The 23,179-nt window shown below is 39.5% G+C and overlaps 1 protein-coding gene and 1 pseudogene across 1 annotated transcript in view; one reads left to right on the top strand and one right to left on the bottom strand.

The window, feature by feature from the left end:
• Positions 1 to 17,901, top strand: part of LOC119743051 (tRNA (uracil-5-)-methyltransferase homolog A-like) — a 31,677-nt gene extending 13,776 nt beyond the window's left edge. The window contains exons 3-9 of the mRNA XM_038219384.1: positions 666 to 714; positions 1,039 to 1,102; positions 1,363 to 1,398; positions 3,044 to 3,201; positions 16,529 to 16,604; positions 16,779 to 16,906; positions 17,801 to 17,901. Coding sequence (XP_038075312.1) covers positions 666 to 714; positions 1,039 to 1,102; positions 1,363 to 1,398; positions 3,044 to 3,201; positions 16,529 to 16,543 — 322 coding nt within the window. The 3' untranslated portion in view covers positions 16,544 to 16,604; positions 16,779 to 16,906; positions 17,801 to 17,901. The remainder of the gene's footprint in view (positions 1 to 665; positions 715 to 1,038; positions 1,103 to 1,362; positions 1,399 to 3,043; positions 3,202 to 16,528; positions 16,605 to 16,778; positions 16,907 to 17,800) is intronic.
• Positions 17,902 to 21,691: 3,790 nt separating this feature from the next.
• On the bottom strand, positions 21,692 to 23,179 carry LOC119743336 (annotated as a pseudogene).

The raw sequence follows: 23,179 nt of genomic DNA, 5'->3' as shown, positions 1-23,179 counted from the left end.
AAGCTTCTTAAGTGTCGAAATTGGCTTTGAGGAATTCATATGCAATTAAAACTCAGCAAAGGTTTAACCAACTTCTGAAATAAACTTCCTTTCCACACACAAAAGTCCCAAAGATTAAGGGGGGGGGGGGTTGGTAAAAAAATGTTTACAAACAAAGAGCAAAAAATGAACACAAAACCAAAACTTCACAATTCATAAGCTGCTCGAATGAGACTCGCATCAACAATCTCCTGCTTCCTAGTGCAGATGTCTCAACTACTTGACCATCAGGCTTGCTGGGGTGGGTTGGCTGGTTCCAATCTGATATAGCAGGTGCCACAATCAATGAGTTTAATTAATTGTTTACTTAGGGGAGTTGTGAATGTGAATACCTGGTTTTGCCCTTCACCAATGTAAATTTGAATGCACTGTATATTCAGTGCTGTCCGAGAGCTTACGAGCAAAGGTTCTGCCAGCTTGCTTGGGTGGGATATGAACCCATGACCTCCTGCTTACTAGTGCAGACATCTTAACCACTCAATAACAGAGCTTGCAAAGGTTAGTGGGCCAGTTTGAATCTTGTGCATATATTGCTTTGGTTATCACAAGAAATTCACAAGCCTGTTGGAGTGGGATTCGAACCCACACCCTCATGTTTAATAGTGCACTCTTCATTTGATTGACAGGAACAGCCACAGTGGGATGGCATGTGAGTTGGAGCCAATTAAGCCATCGGTGAGTAAGCTAGGTGACAAATATTTGTTGATAAAAATATAGATTTTATTTCAATTTATTTGTAGTATTGTTAATGATTCTATGAATTTCAATCTGAATGATAGTTCACTTTGGCACATAGTGTTAGCTTAGCTTGACTGGTGTGATCTTTAAACTCGGGTAGATAGATAGAGACACCTTACTTGTACTAAATTAATATTTCAACCTGGATTTCTTGTTAGATAAACTATACAGCATGTGAATCTTTTGTGGGGTAAATATTCCTGACATTAGAGATGTCTGATTTGTACCTTTAATTTTCATTGTTTGTTTGCACACTCACAGCCAGTATTGGAGAGTTATCGCAACAAGTATGAGTTTACCATCGGCAAGAGTGTAGATGGCATCGGTGAGTGAAACTGGCATTTATTTTTATTTATCCAATCTCTAAATTTTTTGTGTGTATCCGCTCCGTTCACAAGTACGCCTTTGCCTGGATATAAAGTGTGCACACTGGTACATAGTGTGCCTGTTATGAACACCGCAACAGAAAGTTCAAGGATTTTTTTTCAGTTATCCCCCTAATTTCTTGTCAGGTCTTCATGAAACTTGGCCCTGGATAAATTGTGCAAACGTTTCAGTTTCATGTCTTATTATTTTCATTGACAGATAACACTGTTGGTTTCCGGCTTGGCGCTTACAAAGGTAAGTATTTCCTCTGAAGTTTCCTTTTTGCAAAAGACGTAGATCAGCTTTTATGTTTGATTGGATCGGCTGTCGAGGGGCATGGCCTATTGGTAGCTAATGCTGATCAATACCAACCAATCAGAATGCAACACACAGAAAGATCGACAGGTGTACATATCGTGCATTGTCTAATATGTCTGTCAGGAATTAATTATTGAAAAGAAAGAAACAAGCCACAAAAGCTTAAACCCTTGTCATCCCCCTTGCTAACCAATATGTTGGCTTACTTTTGTGGCACTTTCAACATTGACCAGCAAGCTCTTTTACTCAATAGGGATTTTTCAACAATTACATTTGTACAAGCAAGAATTACATTTAAATAAAAAAATTCAGGAAAATCACTGTTTATTTAAATGTTGCTAGTGTACACCTTTATTTATTTTATCACTGATCTTGCTTTTACACGCAAATTTGTTTGTCCTGTAAAAAGTATGTGACTTTTAGAAACATGGTTTGCCCTGCAATTTTTTTTCTTCAAATATTACTGGGTATCAGAACTTAGACGTCAGAGATCAAACACCGATTTGGTGATAGTACATTTCTGTATTATTTGTGTTTAGAGTTTTAAATTACACAAGGAAATAGCAGCTTTAATGAACATATAAAAAGCAGCAATTCCTCGGATACTGTGCAAATTAAGATACATCTTGTACGATGCTAATTTTACAACGAGATTCATATTTTACAGCATTGATTTTTCATTTACCCAAATTTGAAGTACCCTTGAGTCCATCTAAGAGAAATATTAGAATATTGCTTTGCATTTAAACATCATACAGACATGGAGCTCATAATGTAATACAACAGACTAGTGGTGCTACACAGATTATGTACAATTATAGAGCATGCAAGTCTCGCCAGTTCACATTCACTTTTCATGTGAACATCTTGGTACCAAACACTGACTAGTCTAGCCACAGACTCCCGTGTTTGAATTCACCCAGTGAACGGAAGTGGAGGTCAACATTTTTTCAATTTACTATAGTAATCAACTTGCAATATTTTTTGAATGTGTTGTAAATTGGAATAATTTTTTCTTGTTCAGAACCCATTCTTTGCCCTTGACTGGATAAACCTAGTAAAATCACCTAGGTTTTTGAGGTCAACTTGCACGTTCTATTGACAGAAGTGGAGTACAAAATGCTGACTCTAACTATCAACTACATTTTGTCCAGCTCGTAGCTGTGAAGACACCTTTGATCCACCAGACTTAAATCCCATACTGTACATCTAAAGCCTACAATGGTCTCATATATTATATATTGGTGCTCTGCAGCAAAAAGTCTATACAATGCATTTCTCCTTGCTAAAGGATTTTTGAAGAAACTTCGAACAAAAAACGCACTTTATTTGGTCTTCAAATATAATTATCCACATTGTGCAACATGTATGCACAAAGATTGGTATACATTTGGAATCAGATGCTCCTAATGCATAACTTGCAACTTTGTTGATCTGTTACTTAGGCTGTGTCTGAAACGGGCTTCTAGAGCTATGGCTACGGCTATTGTCAGATTGTTCCCATGTAATTGTAATGGGTTAAGACCTAGACAATATAGCTCCAGCCATATCAATTTTTTTAATCTGTTCATTTGTACATCAGGTCTTGACCCACAAGATAACCATTCCACCAACACCTCTGACGGACCGGTGACTGGCGCTGCCATAACGGATCCTTATCACTATCTGACGCAACAGCCCTTCACCTCAGAGATCTTCAAGATTGAGATCCAAAACCTCCCAAGACATTTTGGATTTGCGGTGAGTTTGCTCCCATACTTACAACCCTCGATAATGATAATCAGGTGCAAATCCAGGAACATTTGCTCCAAGAAATATGGGAGCGTGGGAAATTTGGATTATAGATGCTCTGTGGTGCAATCTGAGGTGATTCCTGGCCTTTTATAGTCTTTATAAATATAGTCTTTACAAAAATTATATGATGACGTTGAAGAACTCATTTTAAAGCAAGGAAATGTTTTGGACTCCTTGAAAAGTATAATTTGTACTTAAAAGTGCACTTAAAAAATGATGACCAATGGTGAGTTCCAATGGCTCTCCAGCTTGCTGTGTCATACAGCCAGTACACAATGTTTGCAGGCTGATGTTTAATATCAGCGCCGGTATATTTGTAAGGAGGTTGCCCTCCTCCTTCCCTCCTTCTCGCTCTTCTCCCCCTCTTCTTGTCCTTTTTTTTCTTTTTTTGTTGACTCAATTTGATGGCAGCACGTGCCCCCGCAGACCACCCCTGGATCTGCGCCTAAATTATCATACAGTTTGCGCTATATCGAGAGTTCCTATTGCCAACAATGGTCGGAATTTCTCAAGGTCTTTTAATGGCATTAAGAAATTAAAGGGCCCGTGAAATGAAATATTGAAATATATAAGCCTCCTGTATTTATCAATGTAACAACTACATGTACTTATTTTTTTTCTTTTTTTCAAGTGCACTTTTTACAATGTCCAAACAATTTCACTTTATAGCTTTGGGATTTTCTGTGTAATTGATGAACCTAAATTTCTCTGCATTGTACAAGTACACATAGCAGTTTCTACATTAAAGTATCACATTGAATTCAAGTTCAAGAGCAACTGCACAGTGCTCCACTTACATGGACGGCTTGCACTCATCAGTTACCAGAAAACATTGTTCTTGACAACTTTCCAAAGATTGACTCCCTTCTGGTTCTGGATGTGCATACTGCTGCCCTTGTGCTGATGGCTCAGTGCCAGTCAGCCCAGGACATTGTTCCTGAGTACTTGCAAGTGACTGCTGGCTCTCTGCTGGTTCTGGATGCACACACTGTTCCCCTTACATGGATGGCTTGCAGTCAGTCAGACTAGAGCATTGTTCCTGATGAAAACTTGCAAGCGCTGGGGTCCCTGCTGGTTCTGCATGTACCTCAACATGCACTTGAACATGCTGCTGACTGTGCATGGATGCCTTGCTGCTGCTTTGCCTGGAACATTGTTCTTGACAACCGTCCAGTGACTGCTGACTCGCTGTGTGTTGTGCGTGCCCTTGGCTTGGTGGCTTGCTGCTGCTTGGCCTGGCAGCACGGTGCTCTTGGTCATTTTCCGCCTGTGGAAGCACACGAAGCTCAATCTGCTTCCCTGGCTGCGATGGTCGGCTGGGATTCCGTCTTGGGCAGCAACGACAGCACAGTTTCAGGAATGAGAAAGCCTTGACTACGGCTTCACGAAAGTCAGTGTTTGTGGCACTGTAGACTAAGGAATTAATTGAGCTATTGATCAGTTGCAAAATTATAATGCATGTAGCCAGAATATATACTTTCTCTGCAAGTTCCAGATAGGCAACAATCTGAGAAGTTGAAGTATACTTTGATGCCATTACAAGTACATGTATTGTCATTATTGCAGCTGCAGTGTACAGTGAGTTCAGAATGAAGAAAACAGCAGTGTTGATGATAACCATGCAGAGGACCTTGCCTGCTCGCTTGGGACGGTTCGGAAACAGGGCTGATTGCTTGCGCACTTTCAGTACTACATAGATGTACAAAGCAAGAGTTGCTATCAAAGAGGCAAGGTTGATAATGGAAAGAATCCCAAGGTTGACGTTAGTGGAGACAGCGTCTGTTAATGGTAAGAAAATCAGAATCACACCAACAATAATTGTTGGCACCCAGAGTCCTGCTGATATCTTTGCTGCTCGAGATTTAGAGGCTTTTTCTTTGAACGTTATAGGATTGTACACTGCAGAGAATCTCTCAGCTGCTATGGTAACCACAAAGAAATTAGAAGTAGCAAGGAAAGTGTATCGGACACTTGCTATTGCTGTGACCAATAATTTGTACTCTATAGGTGAAAACAGTGCGAATAAGAAGTCAGTCGTAAGGTAGAGCGAGTCAGCCACAGCCAGATTGGATAAGTAGATGTTGATGATTGAACGCATGGACTTCACTCGAATGACTGTGAAGAGAAAGACAAAGTTCAAGAAGAGGCCGATTGGTGCAATGATTTCAGCACTTAACCATGTTATTTGATTAGCTCTTTCACTGCTCATGTAAAAGTTCTCACGATGCTTTTCAACTTCAGTGTTCCACCCAGTTGATGGAGTGGAGCTGTTTTGGTAGCCATCACCCATAGTTCATGCACAATGTAGCATTGAGTTCCGTGAGCTACATTTTATTCAATGCAGCAAAGAATGTTCTTCTCTATTTCAAGATCACTCCAGATTTATACTCACAGGGATTGTAAGACCTTGAGCAAAGTGTAATTGAAACAGAAAGTTTCTTGTTCTTTTCTCTCTTTTTCCCCCCAACATTTCTGTCGGATTTTAATGCATGTGACTATCTTGTGGTATCAGTTCCTGTAACCAAAGCAGATGCATGTAAGTCAGTTTCACTACTTGCACTGACATGAAATCTGAGAATTAAATTTGTTTCAGTTTTAACGATTGGCTCCAGATTAAACATGCATATTGTGTGCATGTAATTGGTTTTTTTATGCAAGTCGTTCCTTCACAAGGCATAAATGCCACTCAATGTGAGGGCTACGGCACAAGAAGAAAAGACAGGAGAAAAAAAGAGGATGATAGAAAATGAAGACAATTAAGTTTAGTGTGTACGAGAGATGCATGTTCACATTGTGTTTATACAGGGTGATTTAAAAAAAAAGTGACCCGCACTCAAGATTTTTTTTTTTACTTAAGCAATCAAATTAGATACACCGAAGAAATATGTCTGAAAAGAGCATGTTCTTCCACTCATCTGAAAAAAACCCAATCACTAAATTTGATCATGCCATCCAAAGTTATGCATGTTTTACTAAAAAGAACCCATTAGTGTAGCTGTCCAAGGATTGCGATAATCTTGAAAGCTAAATGAGCTAAGTGAGAATTACAGATTACACACAAGTATTCAAATACAAATGAGATTTTAATAATTGAAATCAAGAGAAATTGTTACTATGTTGTGTGTTTTGAATATGAGAAACAAGTCAACTCTTTTTTTTCTTCGAAATATTGATGGTGATTTTTGTATCTTTTCCTTTGCAAGTTCTTGTTCATTCATGGAGGTGGGAAAACGATGGATGTTTCATTGTCCTCAATGGGTACATGTATTATCAGTTCGCAGCACGGTAATTGATAAGTGGTGGACAGCCAAGTTTTGTGATCATTTAGAAATGGACATGAATTGGGAATAGAGTATGCAATTTAAGTGAAATTTTCACAGTTAATAGTCAATAAGATGTACTTTAGGCCAAAAAAAAAATAAGTCGGTCTCTGGTCAGCGCGCGCGTCGATTTTTTTTTTTCCAAAATGTTCCGCGGTAGCTCCAACAGCGCCCTCTATTTCCGCACCTCAATTTTTTTTTACCACAGAGCATCAAGGAATGGGAAATTGCACCAAGGCAAATGATCGAAAGCACCAAGGCAAATTATGGAGGACACGAATGTACATGAGGACACCAAAAAAGCAAAATAGTACCTACCTTGTCTGTACAATCCAAGCTTGAAGAAAAAAAAAAAAAAAAGCCAAAAAAAAAAAAAAATCCGCGTGGCCGCGTCAATTCCGGAACTTTGGTCTGACCAGAGACCGAATTTTTTTTTTTTGGCCTTATCCGTGTTTTTTTTTAACATAGAACAAGCTAAATATTTTTAATATTTTTTTTTCAAATTCGGTCACTTTCTTTTGGACTCATCCTGTAGTTGGTTCAACCAGTCACATGGGAATAAACTTGATGAATACATCCTGAAAATGGCTTCGGGGATAATGACAGTATATGGATGTGATTGGACGGAGGAGTTGGTAGTTGGTAGTTGGTTTCAATTTGGTCATGTTACTGATGACGGAAAGTAACATTCACTCAAAACATCTTTAAAGCACTAATTTTACTATGTACAAAGGTAGATGTAGACAACAGCAAAAAAGAGGAGATTTTCTTTTCTATCAATCCTTGCTGTCTTTTTTCCCAAAATGAATTGTGTTCTTCCCTTGGATGTTGATTTATTTACCCATACAACAATTCTGTACTTCCCTTCTGTTTGATATTCAATCTGATAAGGAATGAAGTCAAATGGAAGTTTTTATTCACAAATCACGATTTGATTTCTGTTCATCAGTTGCCTTTTTTTTCCTTTCCTGGGCGAATGTTGGTTGTCATTTGATAAGAGGTTTTTTTTTCACTTGCTGGGGTTGTTGTCATCTGAAATCAGTCTCTGCCTTGCCTGACAATCACATTGATGTTGTCATATTCTCAGTTTTGTTGATGGAACATCTTTGCAAGACAATTTGCAAGAGCTAACTACTAGGTCTAACTACGTGGTGGCATGATTTAGTAAAGGTTTGCGGTACCACTATGTAGAAGGAAGATATGTGGCTCTGAATACTATGTAAATGTTTCAATGCTAATCATAATTGTATTGGTTATATTTCAGTGATAGATATGAAGTGTTTGAGGACCTACGTGGATCTGTTTGGGCCTACAATGACGCCCATTCACAGAGCGGATTCGGGATTACCCATCGAGCACTGAAAAAGATAGGAGAGACCAAGGCCAGTTTCTTTGGTGAAATTATCCAGTCAGGTAAGACAAACATCTGTGAAGACTCATTTGCATTGGTCCGCATCTCAATTCTGTGTGAATGATTGTGAAATTTGAAAATATGAAACAGAAAGAAGGAATCGACTTCAGTACAATTGGTTTTCATCCATTTAATTATTGCTATTCTTTTTTATTTATGTACTTTTTGTTGCCCTGGCCGAAGTATTTTACAAACACTGTACACTCGAGTGTAGTCCGAGGGCTTGCTTGGAACAAAAACACAAGCTTTCTACGGGTTGGACACAAACCCACAATCTTCTGCTTCCTAGTGCAGATGCATTAACCACTCGACCACTGAGCCTGCTGTGGCAAGCTGGCGGTTTGGAGTCTGATGTAGCAGCGCTTAACCCAACTTTGTTTGTGTAGGAGGTCATTAGTTCGAGTCCCACCTAAGCCTTCGGACAACACTAAGTGCACAGTGTTAACAAAATATGTCGGCGAAGGGCAAACAAAAATCCAATAAAAAAAAGATAATTTACATCTCGTCAACTTTTTTTTCCTGCCCAGGTTCCCATCCAGATGATCCTTAATAAGACAGGCATCGACTCCAACACCCTAGCCTTACAGATGAAGGCCCATCCTGAGCTGAGGGACAAGCTTCATGTCGTCACCTCATGGGGGCCTTTGCCTGTCTACCCTGGGGTGGTCAACTCAGAATGACCTGGTAGGTACAGTGGACTCTGTGACCAAGTACCAGTGTTGTAGTCAGGTCACCAACATCGAGTCCGAGTCCGAGTCTCCAATCATAGTTCATACCATATACTGTTTAAGAGAAAACCCACGGAGAAGTATTGCCCAGAAAAAACAAAAAAAGAAAGATTAATCGCAACAAATCCAAAGAGTGGTCGGGTTGTGCCCGACCACTCAAAAATCTGATTTAAATCAAATAAATCTGATTTTTTTTATTTTATTTTTTTGAAATCACAAAAATCACCAACCTGTTAGTTTAAATTTGTTTATGTTACTGATTATGGAAAGTAGAATTCACATTGTTCATGTATGCGGATCTTTGTATGGTAGATAACAACAAAAAGACAATTTTCATTTTTAAAAGTCGGTGCTACCTGTCCTCAACAATGTTTTCTTCTGCTGATGAATTTTTCAACTGCTATGTCTTTTTTAAGGGAAAAAGTACTTGTACTTGTTTTGCCAGTTTAGTCATCTGTATGCAACCCTCTGAAAAAAGTTCTTTTTGGTTGTACTTGCACACTATGAGACCCGCCTGCTGAGTAGACTGGTTCCTGGTCATTGTATATTCTGATAGGGGTGGGAAACAGTCAACCACATGAGAACTGAATAAAAGTCAGGCTGCATTTGTTCCTTCATTTTCATTTTTGTGTCCCCACTCACAGCCAGTATTATACGCAACAAGTGTGAGTTTACCATGGGCAAGAGTGTAGATGGCATCGGTGAGTTAAACTCACATTCATTTTTATTTATATCCAATCTTTTCATGTTTGTTCTGCATCCTTTGGATTGGATGGTTTCTGGGCAACTCTGAAGTGTCATTGGTGGGATGTGAACCCCATCCCCCTGCTTATAGAAACTCTCTCATTCAGGGGTAGATTGAGACCAACTGTCCGTGGACTTACAGGCAAACTGGGTCTAATGGCATGAACACCAGGGGGTGGGGGATTTATCCCCACCCTTACCATGTTTTGGCCAGGGCAGTGGGGGATGGGCAATGGCATCATCATGTGTTAGGGGAAAATGCTGCTCATTGAATCCTGTCAACATGGCTTTACAAAGAAGTTGAATTAGTTCTGAAATAAGCAAAGAGTAACCCTAGGCACTCTTAAATGAAAGTAAAATTTGACATAAAAACGTTTCTTTTCTTGGTTTTTTTAAGGATAGAGCACACCTATCCACCAGTATTGGTGTTCAAGGCACTGCATCATTAAATTAAAAGGGCACATTGCCTGGAATGGACGTAGCATTTTTATACAATGTGCTTGTTATGAACACCGCAACAGAAGGTTTCAGGAATTTTTTTCTCAGATATCCCCTAATTTCTTGTCGTGTCTTCGTGAAACTTGGCCCTGGATAAATTGTGCAAACGTTTCAGTTTCATGTCTTATTATTTTTATTGACAGATAACACTGTTGGTTTCCGGCTTGGCGCTTACAAAGGTAAGTATTTCCTCTGAAGTTTCCTTTTTGCAAAAGACGTAGATCAGCTTTCATGTTTGATTGGATTGGCTGTCGAGGGGCGTGGCGTATTAGTAGCTAATGCTGATCAATTCCAACCAATCAGAATGCAACACACAGAAAGATTGACAGGTGTACATATTGTGCATTGTCTAATATGTCTGTCAGGAATTAATTATTGAAAAGAAAGAAACAAGCCACAAAAGACTTAAACCCTTGTCATCCCCTTTGCTGACCAAAAAGAGCCCAAACACCGATTTCTGTATTATTTGTGTTTAGAGTTTTAAATTACACAAGGAAATCGCAGCTTTGATGAACATATAAAAAGCAGCAATTCCTCGGATACTGTGCAAATTAAGATACATCTTGTATGATGCTAACTTTACAACGACATTCATATTTTACAGCATTGATTTTTTCAATTTCCCAAATTCGAAGTACCCTTGAGTCCATCTAAAAGAAATATTAGAATATTGCTTTGCATTTAAACATCATACAGACATGGAGCTCATAATGTAATACAAGAGACTAGTGGTGCTACACAGATTATGTACAATTATAGAGCATGCAAGTCTCGCCAGTTCACATTCACTTTTCATGTGAACATCTTGGTACCAAACACTGACTAGTCTAGCCACAGACTCCCGTGTTTGAATTCACCCACTTCACCGAATGAACGGAAGTGGAGGTCAACATTTTTCAATTTACTATAGTAATCAACTTGCATCCTAAGACTTAAAATGCAGAGGTGGATTTCATAAAATCAAAAACTGAAATATGTTTCAAAGGCACCTAAAAAATTACATATTTACAGTGGAAAAATGTCGGGTGTATTATATATGTTAGTGCCATATGTGTATATTTTCACACTGAAAAAGTAATAAAAAAAATTGTTCTTTTAAACATACACGAAAAGCTCATTAAAGTAACAATTAAAGCTATAGTCCATCATTGGCAGCCGTCCGAAAAGTAACTGGCGTAATTACTGTTGAAAAACAAACTTGGTTGAAAGATAGTAAGGGAACTAAACTCCCTGTGAAATTATTCTTTCTGGGAAGCTGTCATTTTGAAGTAATCAATGAAAGAAGGCATTTCCAAGGGTGATTCTTAAGAAGCACCGTTGGAAAATTTAAATTAGTAGTTCGTTTTGTTATTCAGCGCAGCGCGCACAAGTATTGGAACGACGCACACGCGCGCGCGGTTGTTATAATTCGTCGGATCAGTGCGCGACGCCGCGTATAGCTGCAATTCAAAACATGATTCAGTAACTTTTGATTTGAAATTGAGATCTTAGAATGCTGGTTTTCTCGGAATGTACAGCTGAAGCTTAGCTGAAACTTCATCAGGTTAGTTGCTCAGTATCCTTCATTAGATTTTGAACACTTTTGTTGCTTCAAACGAACAAAATGCACTAATTACAAATGATGGACTATAGCTTTAACATAGGCCCTAGTGGGATTTGTAATTTTTGAACCACTTGCATACATACATTGAATGAGTTCCAGCTGTTCGCTTCACTGATAGTTGGTTGCAATCTGCTATGGGCCTGCACATTACTGATGTCATGGCAGGTTCAGGTATTGGCAATCTGCTTTTACTAAAATACATTTGAACTCCAGCATCTTATGCTTTCAATATTTCTTGACATCAAATCTCCTGGGCATTTCAGTGAAGTAAATGTATGAAAAAGCCTTAAATCTGCTCTGCAGTTTAAACACTACACAGCTCCCCCTACGTGGATGGCTTGCATTCATCAGTTACCAGAAAACATTGTTCTTGACAACTTTCCAACGATTGACTCCCTTCTGGTTCAGGATGTGCATACTGCTGCCCTTGTGCTGATGGCTCGGTGCCAGTCAGCCCGGGACATTGTTCCTGAGTACTTGCAAGTGACTGCTGGCTCTCTGCTGGTTCTGGATGTACACACTGTTCCCCTTGCATGGATGGCTTGCAGTCCGTCAGACTAGAGCATTGTTCCTGATGAGAACTTGCAAGTGCTGGGGTCCCTGCTAGTTCTGCATGTACCTCAACATGCACTTGAACATGCTGCTGACTGTGCATGGATGCCTTGCTGCTGCTTTGCCTGGAACATTGTTCTTGACAGCTGTCCAGTGACTGCTGACTCTCTGTGTGTTGTGCATGCCCTTGGCTTGGTGGCTTGCTGCTGCTTGGCCTGGCAGCACGGTGCTCTTGGTCATTTTCTGCCTGTGGTATCACACGAAGCTCAATATGCTTCCCTGGCTGTGACGGTTGGATGGGATTCCGTCTTGGGCAACAACGGCAGCACAGTTTCAGGAATGAGAAAGCCTTGACTACAGCATCACGATAGTCAGTGTTTGTGGCATTGTAGACAAGGGAATTGATCGAGCTATTGATAAGTTGCAGAATGTCTTCAGATATAATCAGAGCTTGTAGTTTTTCTGCAAGTTCTAGATATTCAACCTCTTGGGCCGGTCTAGTATAACTGTTACGTACGATTCTAATAATTGCACTTGCAATTTCTAGTGAGTTCAAAACGAAGAACACAGCAGTATTTATGATTATCAAACGGAGGACCTTGCCTGCTCGCTTGGGACGCTTTGGCAGCAGGGCTGATTGCTTGTGGACTTTCACTACTATGTAGATGTACAAAGCAAGAGTTGCTATTAAACAGACAATGTTGATAAGGTGAGCAATCCAAAAGATTATTTCATAGAAGACGGTGTCTGTTATTGGTAAGAATATGAGAATCACAGCAACGATAATTGTTGGAACCCAGAGTCCTGCTGATATCTTTGCTGCTCGAGATTTAGAGGCTTTTTCTTTGTGTATCAGAGGATTGCGCACTGCACAGAATCTCTCAGCTGCTATGGTAACCACAAAGAAATAAGAAACCGTTATTAACATATAACGAACGCCCCGGGCTGCAACTTGCAAGGCGTCTATTGGTTGAATAAACAGTGCATAAAGTAAGTCACTTGAAAGGAAGAGTGAGTCAGCCACAGCCAGGTTGGATAAGTAGATGTTGATGTTTGTACGCATGGACTTCACTCGAATGACTGTGAAGAGAAAGACTATGTTGAGTAGGATGCCGATTGGTGCAATGATTTCAATACTCAACCATTTTATTTGAAGAAGTCCATGTTTAGTCTCGTGAAAGTTGTCACGAAGCTTGTCAATGTCACTTTCCCTCCCAGTTGATGGAGTGGAGCTGTTTTGATAGTCATCACCCATAGTTCATTTACAGTGTTGTATTGATCGTCATGCCGAACATTTTGTGCACTATTGGAAGATCACTCCTGTTTTGCCTTTTAACTGAAAATTTACACTGTACATTTTTTATGAAAAATTTTCATAATTGTTTGCATTTGTAATCTTTTTTTGGTTTTGTTTTTACAGCAGTGTTACAAAAATAATCAACACAGTTTCATAATTGACATTGGCATGATAGTTGCCATTTTTGTATAAGTTGTGTATACATCCTTTTAGTTTAGTGTCTTTCCCTCCCATACATTGCATACACATGTGCGCCTTGTTCTCCAACCCAAACTATCCCGAAACCACAAAATCCCAGCCCCTGAATAAAATTGTACTTTGATGGATTCAGAATTTCAGAACACATGTGTTTCCGTTACAGATAATGTGATATTAGTTTTTGTTGGGATTTTGGAGAATTGATAAAGCTTCCTTGGAGTTAAAGAGTTAAATCTTGGATTAACCCTAACCTTTCCCAAATCCTTCAAAACGTGGTTTGCAAAATGGAGGATTTTGCAGGATTGTGGCTCTGTGGCAAAAAAAATGTGTGGCTGTTTTTTACGGATGCACTGTTTTAATATCTTTATGGGCCAGACCTTGTTTATATGCTCAGCCGTGTTGTTTATATGCTCAGCCGTGCATAAATTTAGGCCTAGATTATACTTGAAATCCTCCACACTGCTCCAGGATGTCCCTTGCCCTGTCTCAACATATTGGCAGTGATTGCTGGAGGATTTTGCAGGATTGAGGCAGTGGTTACCCCATTCTAGAAATAACTTATAATTTTGCAGGATTACGTTTCCCGTTTTCTAAAATCAAAATTCTGTTTTCTTAACATTGAAATTTCCATGTTCTTTGGGTTTCTTGAAAAACAGAAACCACGATCACAAACAACACTTGAAGTTTCGCTCTAGATGTCAACGCACGCACGCGGCTGAGGGGGAATACAGAAAATCATGTATAATACATACACGTCCATGGAATACAATGGCATGTCGTTCTGTGATGCATAAATCGTGACGGACGGCTTGCCTGTGCACCAATTCAGAACCACTGTGCGCGCGGTGAGAGCCGAGAAGGTCGTTTAGCAGTTGTGATGCAGACGATGTGGTATTCTTGGTTTCAAGACGTTCTTTGCGGTATCCAGCATTTGAATCGCATGATACTGTGCGTGCGCATGTTGCACGGACCGCACTGCGAAAGGCATCGTGGAACCAAGTTATGTACATGTATCCAGTCGAGTGTCCATATTTGAAAAGATGGTAAACTGAAACTGTGTTGTAAATCAATCTGTTCAGCAAAATGTTGCAAATATTGCAACAGTATTTGCTCTGAATCGAACACGATACAGTTTAGGGCGATTTTAAGCATTATGTAATGTTCATGGCAGGGATTTACAAAGCTCAGTGATTTAACCTAAAAGCCTATTTTTCAAAACTTACACATCGATGATCTACATGTAGTTATGGTGCAGGTAAGGGCGGATCCAGAATACAATTTTTTTGGAGGGGGGGGGGGGCCAAAAAAATTCCTCCAAAAAGTTGGTCCCAAAAATTACAGCGTGGGGTTTGGGGCCCGCAGGGACACAAACTTTTTTTTTTATTCTGATCTGTAGTGCGATCTGAGTCAATTTCTGACCACTTTTACCAAATCTCTTTTAGGAAAAGATGATGGTGTACGCGGTACCTGCCTTTATTGCGACGTCACATCAACCAAAAAAATGGGTTTGTTTTTTGGGGGAGGGGCCATCCGCCCTTGGGTCCGGCGATTACAAAGTATCAAGAAAGGAATCATCAATTAGATATCACGGTTAACTGCTCTGTCTTGGACGTTAAACTTCGCTTCATAATGCTAGAATTGCCCATGTGTGTATTTCTTTTCATTCCGACAAGACTCACAAGGGAGCTGTAATCTATATTAAGCTGTACTAAATCTTCACAAATGTGCAATGTACCGTAGCTTGCTTACATGTAATTCATCTGTTCTTGATCAAATGGAGGGGAAAGGTTATATTTTCGAACTTCCCAGCAAAAAGGGAATCTATTACTTTTTTCTTTCATTTGGTGATGATTGTTGCAAAGACTGTACCATGGGTTTACTACATAGAGTTGGAATTTGGAGTGTTCAGGAAACTTGCCATCACATATAACCAGCAAGATAGGGATGAATGTTTGAGACATGAAAGAAAAACTGGCGCAAGAAAATCCTAGTCAGGAGTGAGTGACATGGGAGCTTCTTAAAGAGTGAAAGTTGAGTGTGCTGATGTAATGAAACACAAATAAGAGCACAGGGAAACTTGATACAAGTTTTAGTTTTGGTGTTTGGATAATCAAGAAAGAAATTGAAAATACAGACATAAATAGTCACTACATCAACATAGCATTGAAACCGCACTCTCCTCCTTGAAATGTAAAGTGTACTTAGACTTCTGTTTTCAATTGTTATATTTAGAAAGCATCCGTGAACTTTTCTTGGTTAGGGGACAAACTGATCCACTTTGCTAGCAGACTGGTTCCTCATCCAAGCATTATTGATACTGATTGTGGGGCAGGAACCAGGCAGCCTCTCGAGAACACAAATAACTTCTGGCAGCCAATAATTTGAAATTGTAAAGTAAATAATTCAATAACTAAACATTAGCTGATTGTTTTGCGTTCAAAAGTGAATAGCTGTTGTTTTGCTAAAAAAAAGAAGCAAGTCAGAAATGAGTATACAGTGTTTATACATCGGAGAAGGGCAAAGCCTAATATTGATTTACATCACCCCGACGCAAAAGTCCATCTTATGAATAGTTAAATGTGGTACTTGCTGCTATGTACAACATACATCAGATTAGAACCAGCCAACTGATCCCACAAGCTCCGTGTTTTGCGTGGAGACGTCTGCACTAGAAAGCAGGAGGTCATGGGTTAAAGTCCAACCCGAGTTATATTTTCCAACTTTCACTTGGGAGGTAACACACTGAGTATACATTGTTTATACATCAGTGAAGGGCAAAATCAAATATTGATTTAGAAAAGAAGTTTAATTTTGGGGATGAAACTAAAAAAACAAGCACAGGGAATGCAACTTTAAATCCTCCCCAAAACTCAAACATTCTGTCTTACAAATATTTATCTCCTTTCCTGTTTCGTCCCTCAGCTGCCAAGAAGATAAGGAGGAGGCATTGAAAGTTCTCAAAGGACACAAATGGAAAGGACAAGTGCTCAAAGCCAAGGTATTCACAAAGTGACTTGTGGTTTTTACTATTGGCACTTGCTTCTGTTGGCACTTTCAATGAATTTACATAACTGATCAACAGTCTTAGTATTGGCTACCAGTGCAAGGGGTCTCGTGGCTGCTATAGCTGTGGTTACAGGTTCACGTTCCTGCAATGACTCTTTTCCCGTAGCTCGCCAAGCCAGTTGAGGACCTGTACACTAAGAGCCTCGCTCGGAAGAGAAGCCAAGAGGAAATTGATGGAAACACCCAAGAAGCTAAGAGGAGGAAGGAGGAGGACAGCTTACCAGTAGAAGAGAGGTGAAGACATTGAGATAGAATGCAGGGTTGGGCTGGATTCGAACCACCATCCATTAGAAAAGTACTCCGGTTCTCAACCAACTGAAGTCATTACAACACTCATTTGCTCTGTGGTATTAAAATCATGCAAGTGTAGAAAAAGGCTCATTTGATGGAATTTATCAATTCTGTTCAGTCTATTTGTTTTGGAGGATTTTGAAGGATATAGGAAGGTAGACCCCTGCCTATACTGCCATTTAGGCTTGATACCCCTTGAAAGTGGAAGTTCAAAGAATGTGATTTCCTTCACTGTAGTAGATTTTTTGAGTAGTTCAAGTAGTTCATGATCATCACAAGAAAACCATTGTTACATCCAGAGATTACTATTTTAAGAGCCCAACCAGTCAGTTCAATAGCTCATTTGACATTGTGATCATGAAATTTGTTGAGTGGAATAGTTACGTGGTCAGTCATTTATTCTCCTTGAAGGGAGAGCATCAAAGCTTCCATGTCTGTGTAGAGTTTGTGATTCACGTTTTAAATGACACTTATTTTATCTGATAAACTTTTCAAGTTGAACACATTTCCCTCAGTGTTTATCCTAAAATTTACTTTACACACGCACCACCAGAACTACAAACTGAAGTTATGAGAATGGTTGTATGTAGAAAGATCACAAGTTCCACTGACTATCCATCACCCATTATGAGATATGGTGGACACAATACGAGGGTGATATTTGGTTTGGATGAGTCTTTTGTATTGACCCCAAATATACCCAAATCAAATGGTGCCCTCCGATTGTGTCCGCCATATCTCAAAAAAGGGTAATAGCAGTTGAAGCATTCATGATTATGAAAATTCTTAAGACTCTGAAATACTGAATGTGCTTTTCGCTATTCTCCCAATCTGCAGGATAAACAACACGGTGACTCCACTGTGGAACCAGCCGTGTGAGGACCAGCTTTCCACCAAACAGACCGACACCAGGGAGTTTCTGAGGAATTTATCCAAGATGCTGCAACGGAACATTGGGGAGATGTCTTCCTGGCTGAAGCAACAAAGGTGAGCTACTCACCAAAAACATGGGATGGTTGTGGGCCAGAATGGAAATGTGATCTTCGTTGACAAGAAACTGTTTCCAGACACAGTTTTCTGGCAAGTGGACTTACATGTACAGCTGCCCTGAACATTTGTTAAAGCCCCAGAACATGTTTCCTCTTTTTCTTGAGAATCAGTTGAAACTCGCCAAAGTTTTACCCAATTTTTCTGAAATGAGCTGTCTTCCCTACACACAAAAGTCACAAAATAAAAAAAAAAACCAGGAAAACCCAACTCAAAGCCAATCAATTCACAGCTGCTTGAGTGGGACTTGCACCGGCTACCAATGAGAGTTGAGGTGAACCCCAACCCCCTGCTTAGAGAGACTCTCTCATTTAGGGGCAGATTGAGACCAACTGTCCTTGGACTTACTGGCAAACTGGAAAAATACTGCTCATTGAATCCTGTCAACATGACTTTACAAAGAAGTATGAATTAGTTCTGAGAGAAGCAAAGAGTAACCCTAGGCACTCTTCCAATGAAAGTAAAATTTGACATCAAAGCGTTTCTTTTCTTGTTTTTTTTTAAGGATAGAGCACACCTATCCACCAGTATTGGTGCTCAAGGCACTGCATCATTAAATTAAAAGTGCACATTGCCTGGAATGGACAAACAGTGTGAACACATGTAGATGTACATGTGATGTGCCTTGAATGAACACCGCAACAGAAAGTTGCAGGATTTTTCTCAGTTATTCCCCTAATTTCTTGTCGGGTCTTCATGAAACTTGGCTCTGGATAAATTGTGCAAACGTTTCAGTTTCATGTCTTATTATTTTCATTGACAGATAACACTGCTGGTTTCCGGCTTGGTGCTTACAAAGGTAAGTATTTCCTCTGAAGTTTTGTTTTTGCAAAAGACGTAGATCAGCTTTCATGTTTGATTGGATCGGCTGTCAAGGGGTGTGGCCTATTAGTAGCTAATGCTGATCAATTCCAACCAATCAGAATGCAACACACAGAAAGATTGACAGGTGTACATATTGTGCATGGTCTAATTTGTCTGTCAGGAATTAATCATTAAAAAGAAAGAAACAAGCCACAAAAGACTTAAACCCTTGTCATCCCCTTTGCTAACCAATATGTTGGCTTACTTTTGTGGCATGAATATTGAGGGTATATGTTTGTAATTCAAACATTGTCCAGCAAGCTCTTTTACTGAATAGGGATTTTTCAACAATTACATTTGTACAAGCAAGAATTAGGTTTTAAATACAAAATTCAGGAAAATCACTGTTTATTTAAATGTTGCTAGTGTACACTTTTATTTATTTCATCACTGATCTTGCTTTTACATGCAATTTTTTTTGTCCTATAAAAAGTATGTGACTTTTAGAAACATGGTTTGCCCTGCAATTTTTTTTTCAAGTATTACTAGGTATCAGAAAGACGTAAGAGCTCAAACACCGATTTGGTGATAGTACATTTCTGTGTTATTTGTGTTTAGAGTTTTAAATTACACAAGGAAAGAGCAGCTTTAATGAACATATAAAAAGCAGCAATTCCTCGGATACTGTGCAAATTAAGATACATCTTGTATGATGCTAACTTTACAATGACATTCATATTTTACAGCATTGATTTTTCAATTACCCAAATTTGAAGTACCCTTGAGTCCATCTAAAAGAAATATTAGAATATTGCTTTGCATTTAAACATCATACAGACATGGAGCTCATAATGTAATACAACAGACTAGTGGTGCTACACAGATTATGTACAATTATAGAGCATGCAAGTCTCGCCAGTTCACATTCACTTTTCATGTGAACATCTTGGTACCAAACACTGACTAGTCTAGCCACAGACTCCCGTGTTTGAAGTCACCCAATTCACCCAATGAACGGAAGTGGAGGTCAACATTTTTTTCAATTTACTAAAGTAATCAACTTGCAATATTCTTTTAATGTGTTGTAAATTGGAATGATGTGTTCTTGTTCAGAACCCATTCTTTGCCCTTGACTGGATAAACCTAGTAAAATCACCTAGGTTTTTGAGGTCAACTTGCACGCTCCATTGACAGAAGTGGAGTCCAAATTGCTGACTTTAACTATCAACTACATTTTTCCAGCTAGTAGCTGTGAAGACACCTTTGATACACCAGACTTAAATTCCATACTGTACATCTAAAGCCTACAATGGTCTCGTATGTGCTCTGCATGTTTCTCGTTGCTAAAGATAGAATTCAAGAAAGTTTGTACAAATATTTTACACTTTATTTGGTTTTCAAAAAGTATTTGGTGTTTGTATTTTGAATCAGATGCTCCTAATGCATAACTTGCAACTTTGTTGATCTGTTACTTAGGCTGTGTCTGAAACGGGCTTCTAGAGCTATGGCTACGGCTATTGTCAGATTGTTCCCATGTAACTGTAAAGGGTGAAGACCTAGACAACAGCCATAGACATCTCACTTGCTCATATTAGACTTTAAAATAAAATAGCAATTTAGTCGTTTTTTCTTCTCTAATTGTAGTTGGTCTTTTAATCTGTTCATTTGTGCGTCGGGTCTTGACCCACAAGAGAACCATTCCACCAGCACCTCTGACGGACCGGTGACTGGCGCTGCCTGACACAACAGCACTTCACCTCAGAGATCTTCAAGATTGAGATCCAAAACCTCCCAAGACACTTTGGATTTGCGGTGAGTTTGCTCTCTAAGCATTCAACCCTTGATAACGATAATCATACAGTTTTGTGCTCTTGTAAGAGTTCATATTGTGCTCCATGGTTGGGATTTCTTCAGGTCTTTTTATGCATCAGAACTGATTAAAAGTCCATTGAATGAATTTCACTAAAACATGAATATATACTAGCCTCATCTTTATATGAAAGTAATGTTAAACAACTAGATACTTGTAATCTTTTTTCTCAGTTCACTTTCTACAATGCCCGTACACTTTAAGGGTTGTTTCTAATGTAGCTGTGAAGTTGAACTAGTTGTTTCACATTTACAGCTTTGGGCTTTTCTGTGTAATATGAACCTAACATTCATTGCATTGTGCATTTATACATGTACAAAGCAGTTTGTACATTAAAGCATCTCATTGGCTGCATCATCATGCCATGTGCTAAATGAGCTCAACAGTCGCATCAAACTCAACCAAAACACTTCTGTAAATTTTTTGTCATCAAACAGCAGTGGCCCTGAAGTTCCAGCTCATGACATCACTGCACTGTTTCGTGAAAACATTTAATCGCCTGGAACATCCTAAGACTTAAAACGCAGAGGTGGATTTCATAAAATCAAAAACTGAAATATGTTTCAAAGGCACCTCAAAAATCACATATTTATAGTGGAAAATGTCAGGTGTATCATATGTTAGTGCCAATATGTGTATATATTTTCACACTGAAAAAGTAATAAAAAAAACTTGTTCTTTTAAACATACACGAAAAGCTAATTAAAGTAACAATTAACATAGGCCCTAATGGGATTTGTGATTTTTGAACCACTTGCATACATACATTGAATGAGTTCCAGCTGTTCGCTTCACTGATAGTTGGTTGCAATCTGCTCTGGGCCTGCACATTACTGAGGTCATGGCAGGTTCAGGTATTGGCAATCTGCTTAACTAAAATACATTTGAACTCCAGCATCTTATGCTTTCAATATTTCTTGACATCAAATCTCCTTGGCATTTCAGTGGAGTAAATGTATGAAAAAGCCTTAAATCTGCTCTACAGTTTAAACACTACACAGCTCCCCTTACATGGATGGCTTGCACTCATCAGTTACCAGAAAACATTGTTCTTGACAACTTTCCAAAGATTGACTCCCTTCTGGTTCAGGATGTGCATACTGCTGCCCTTGTGCTGATGGCTCGGTGCCAGTCAGCCCAGGACATTGTTCCTGAGTACTTGCAAGTGACTGCTGGCTCTCTGCTGGTTCTGGATGTACACACTGTTCCCCTTGCATGGATAGCTTGCAGTCAGTCAGACTAGAGCATTGTTCCTGATGAGAACTTGCAAGCGCTGGGGTCCCTGCTGGTTCTGCATGTACCTCAACATGCACTTGAACATGCTGCTGACTGTGCATGGATGCCTTGCTACTGCTTTGCCTGGAACATTGTTCTTGACAGCTGTCCAGTGACTGCTGACTCTCTGTGTGTTGTGCATGCCCTTGGCTTGGTGGCTTGCTGCTGCTTGGCCTGGCAGCACGATGCTCTTGGTCATTTTCTGCCTGTGGAATCACACGAAGCTCAATCTGCTTCCCTGGCTGCGATGGTCGGCTGGGATTCCGTCTTGGGCAGCAACGACAGCACAGTTTGAGGAATGAGAAAGCCTTGACTACAGCTTCACGAAAGTCAGTGTTAGTGGCACTGTAGACTAGGGAATTGATTGAGCTATTGATCAGTTGCAAAATTACAATGCATCTAGTCAGAATATGTATTGTCTCTCCAAGTTCCAGATTGGCAACAATTTGAGCAGTTGAAGTATACTTTGATGCTACTACAAGTGCATGTATTGTCATAATTGTAGCTGCAATGTCCAGTGAGTTCAGAATGAAGAAAACGGCAGTGTTGATGATAACCATGCAGAGGACCCTACCTGTTTGCTTGGGACGGTTTGGCAACAGGGTTGATTGCTTGTGTACTTTCAATACCACATAGATGTACAAAGCAAGAGTTGCTATCAAAGAGGCAACCTTGATAATGGATAGAATCCCAAACATGACTTCATCGAAGACAGCGTCTGTTAATGGTAAGAAAATCAGAATCACACCAACAATAATTGTTGGCACCCAGAGTCGTGCTGATATCTTTGCTGCTCGAGATTTAGAGGCTTTTTCTTTGAACGTTATAGGATTGCACACTGCAGAGAATCTCTCAGCTGCTATGGTAACCACAAAGAAATTAGAAGTAGCGAAGAACGTGTATCGGACACTTGATATTGCCTTGTTGACCAATAAGTTGTACTCTATAGGTGAAAACAATGCAAATATGAAGTCAGTCATAAGGAAGAGCGAGTCAGCCACAGCCAGATTGGATAAGTAGATGTTGATGATTGTACGCATGGACTTCACTCGAATGACTGTGAAGAGAAAGACAAAGTTTAAGAGGAGGCCAATTGGTGCAATTATTTCAGCACTTAACCATATTATTTGATCACTTCTGTCTCGACTCTTGTGATAGTTCTCAAGATGCTTTTGTAGTTCATTTGATGGAGTGGAGCTGTTTTGGTAGCCATCATCCAT

The sequence above is a fragment of the Patiria miniata genome, unplaced genomic scaffold (assembly GCF_015706575.1).
Source record: "Patiria miniata isolate m_02_andy unplaced genomic scaffold, ASM1570657v1 HiC_scaffold_6, whole genome shotgun sequence".
Taxonomy (NCBI): Eukaryota; Metazoa; Echinodermata; class Asteroidea; order Valvatida; family Asterinidae; genus Patiria; species Patiria miniata.
The sequence above is the reverse complement of the archived record's forward strand: the minus strand, read 5'-3'. Positions and strand labels throughout refer to the sequence as shown.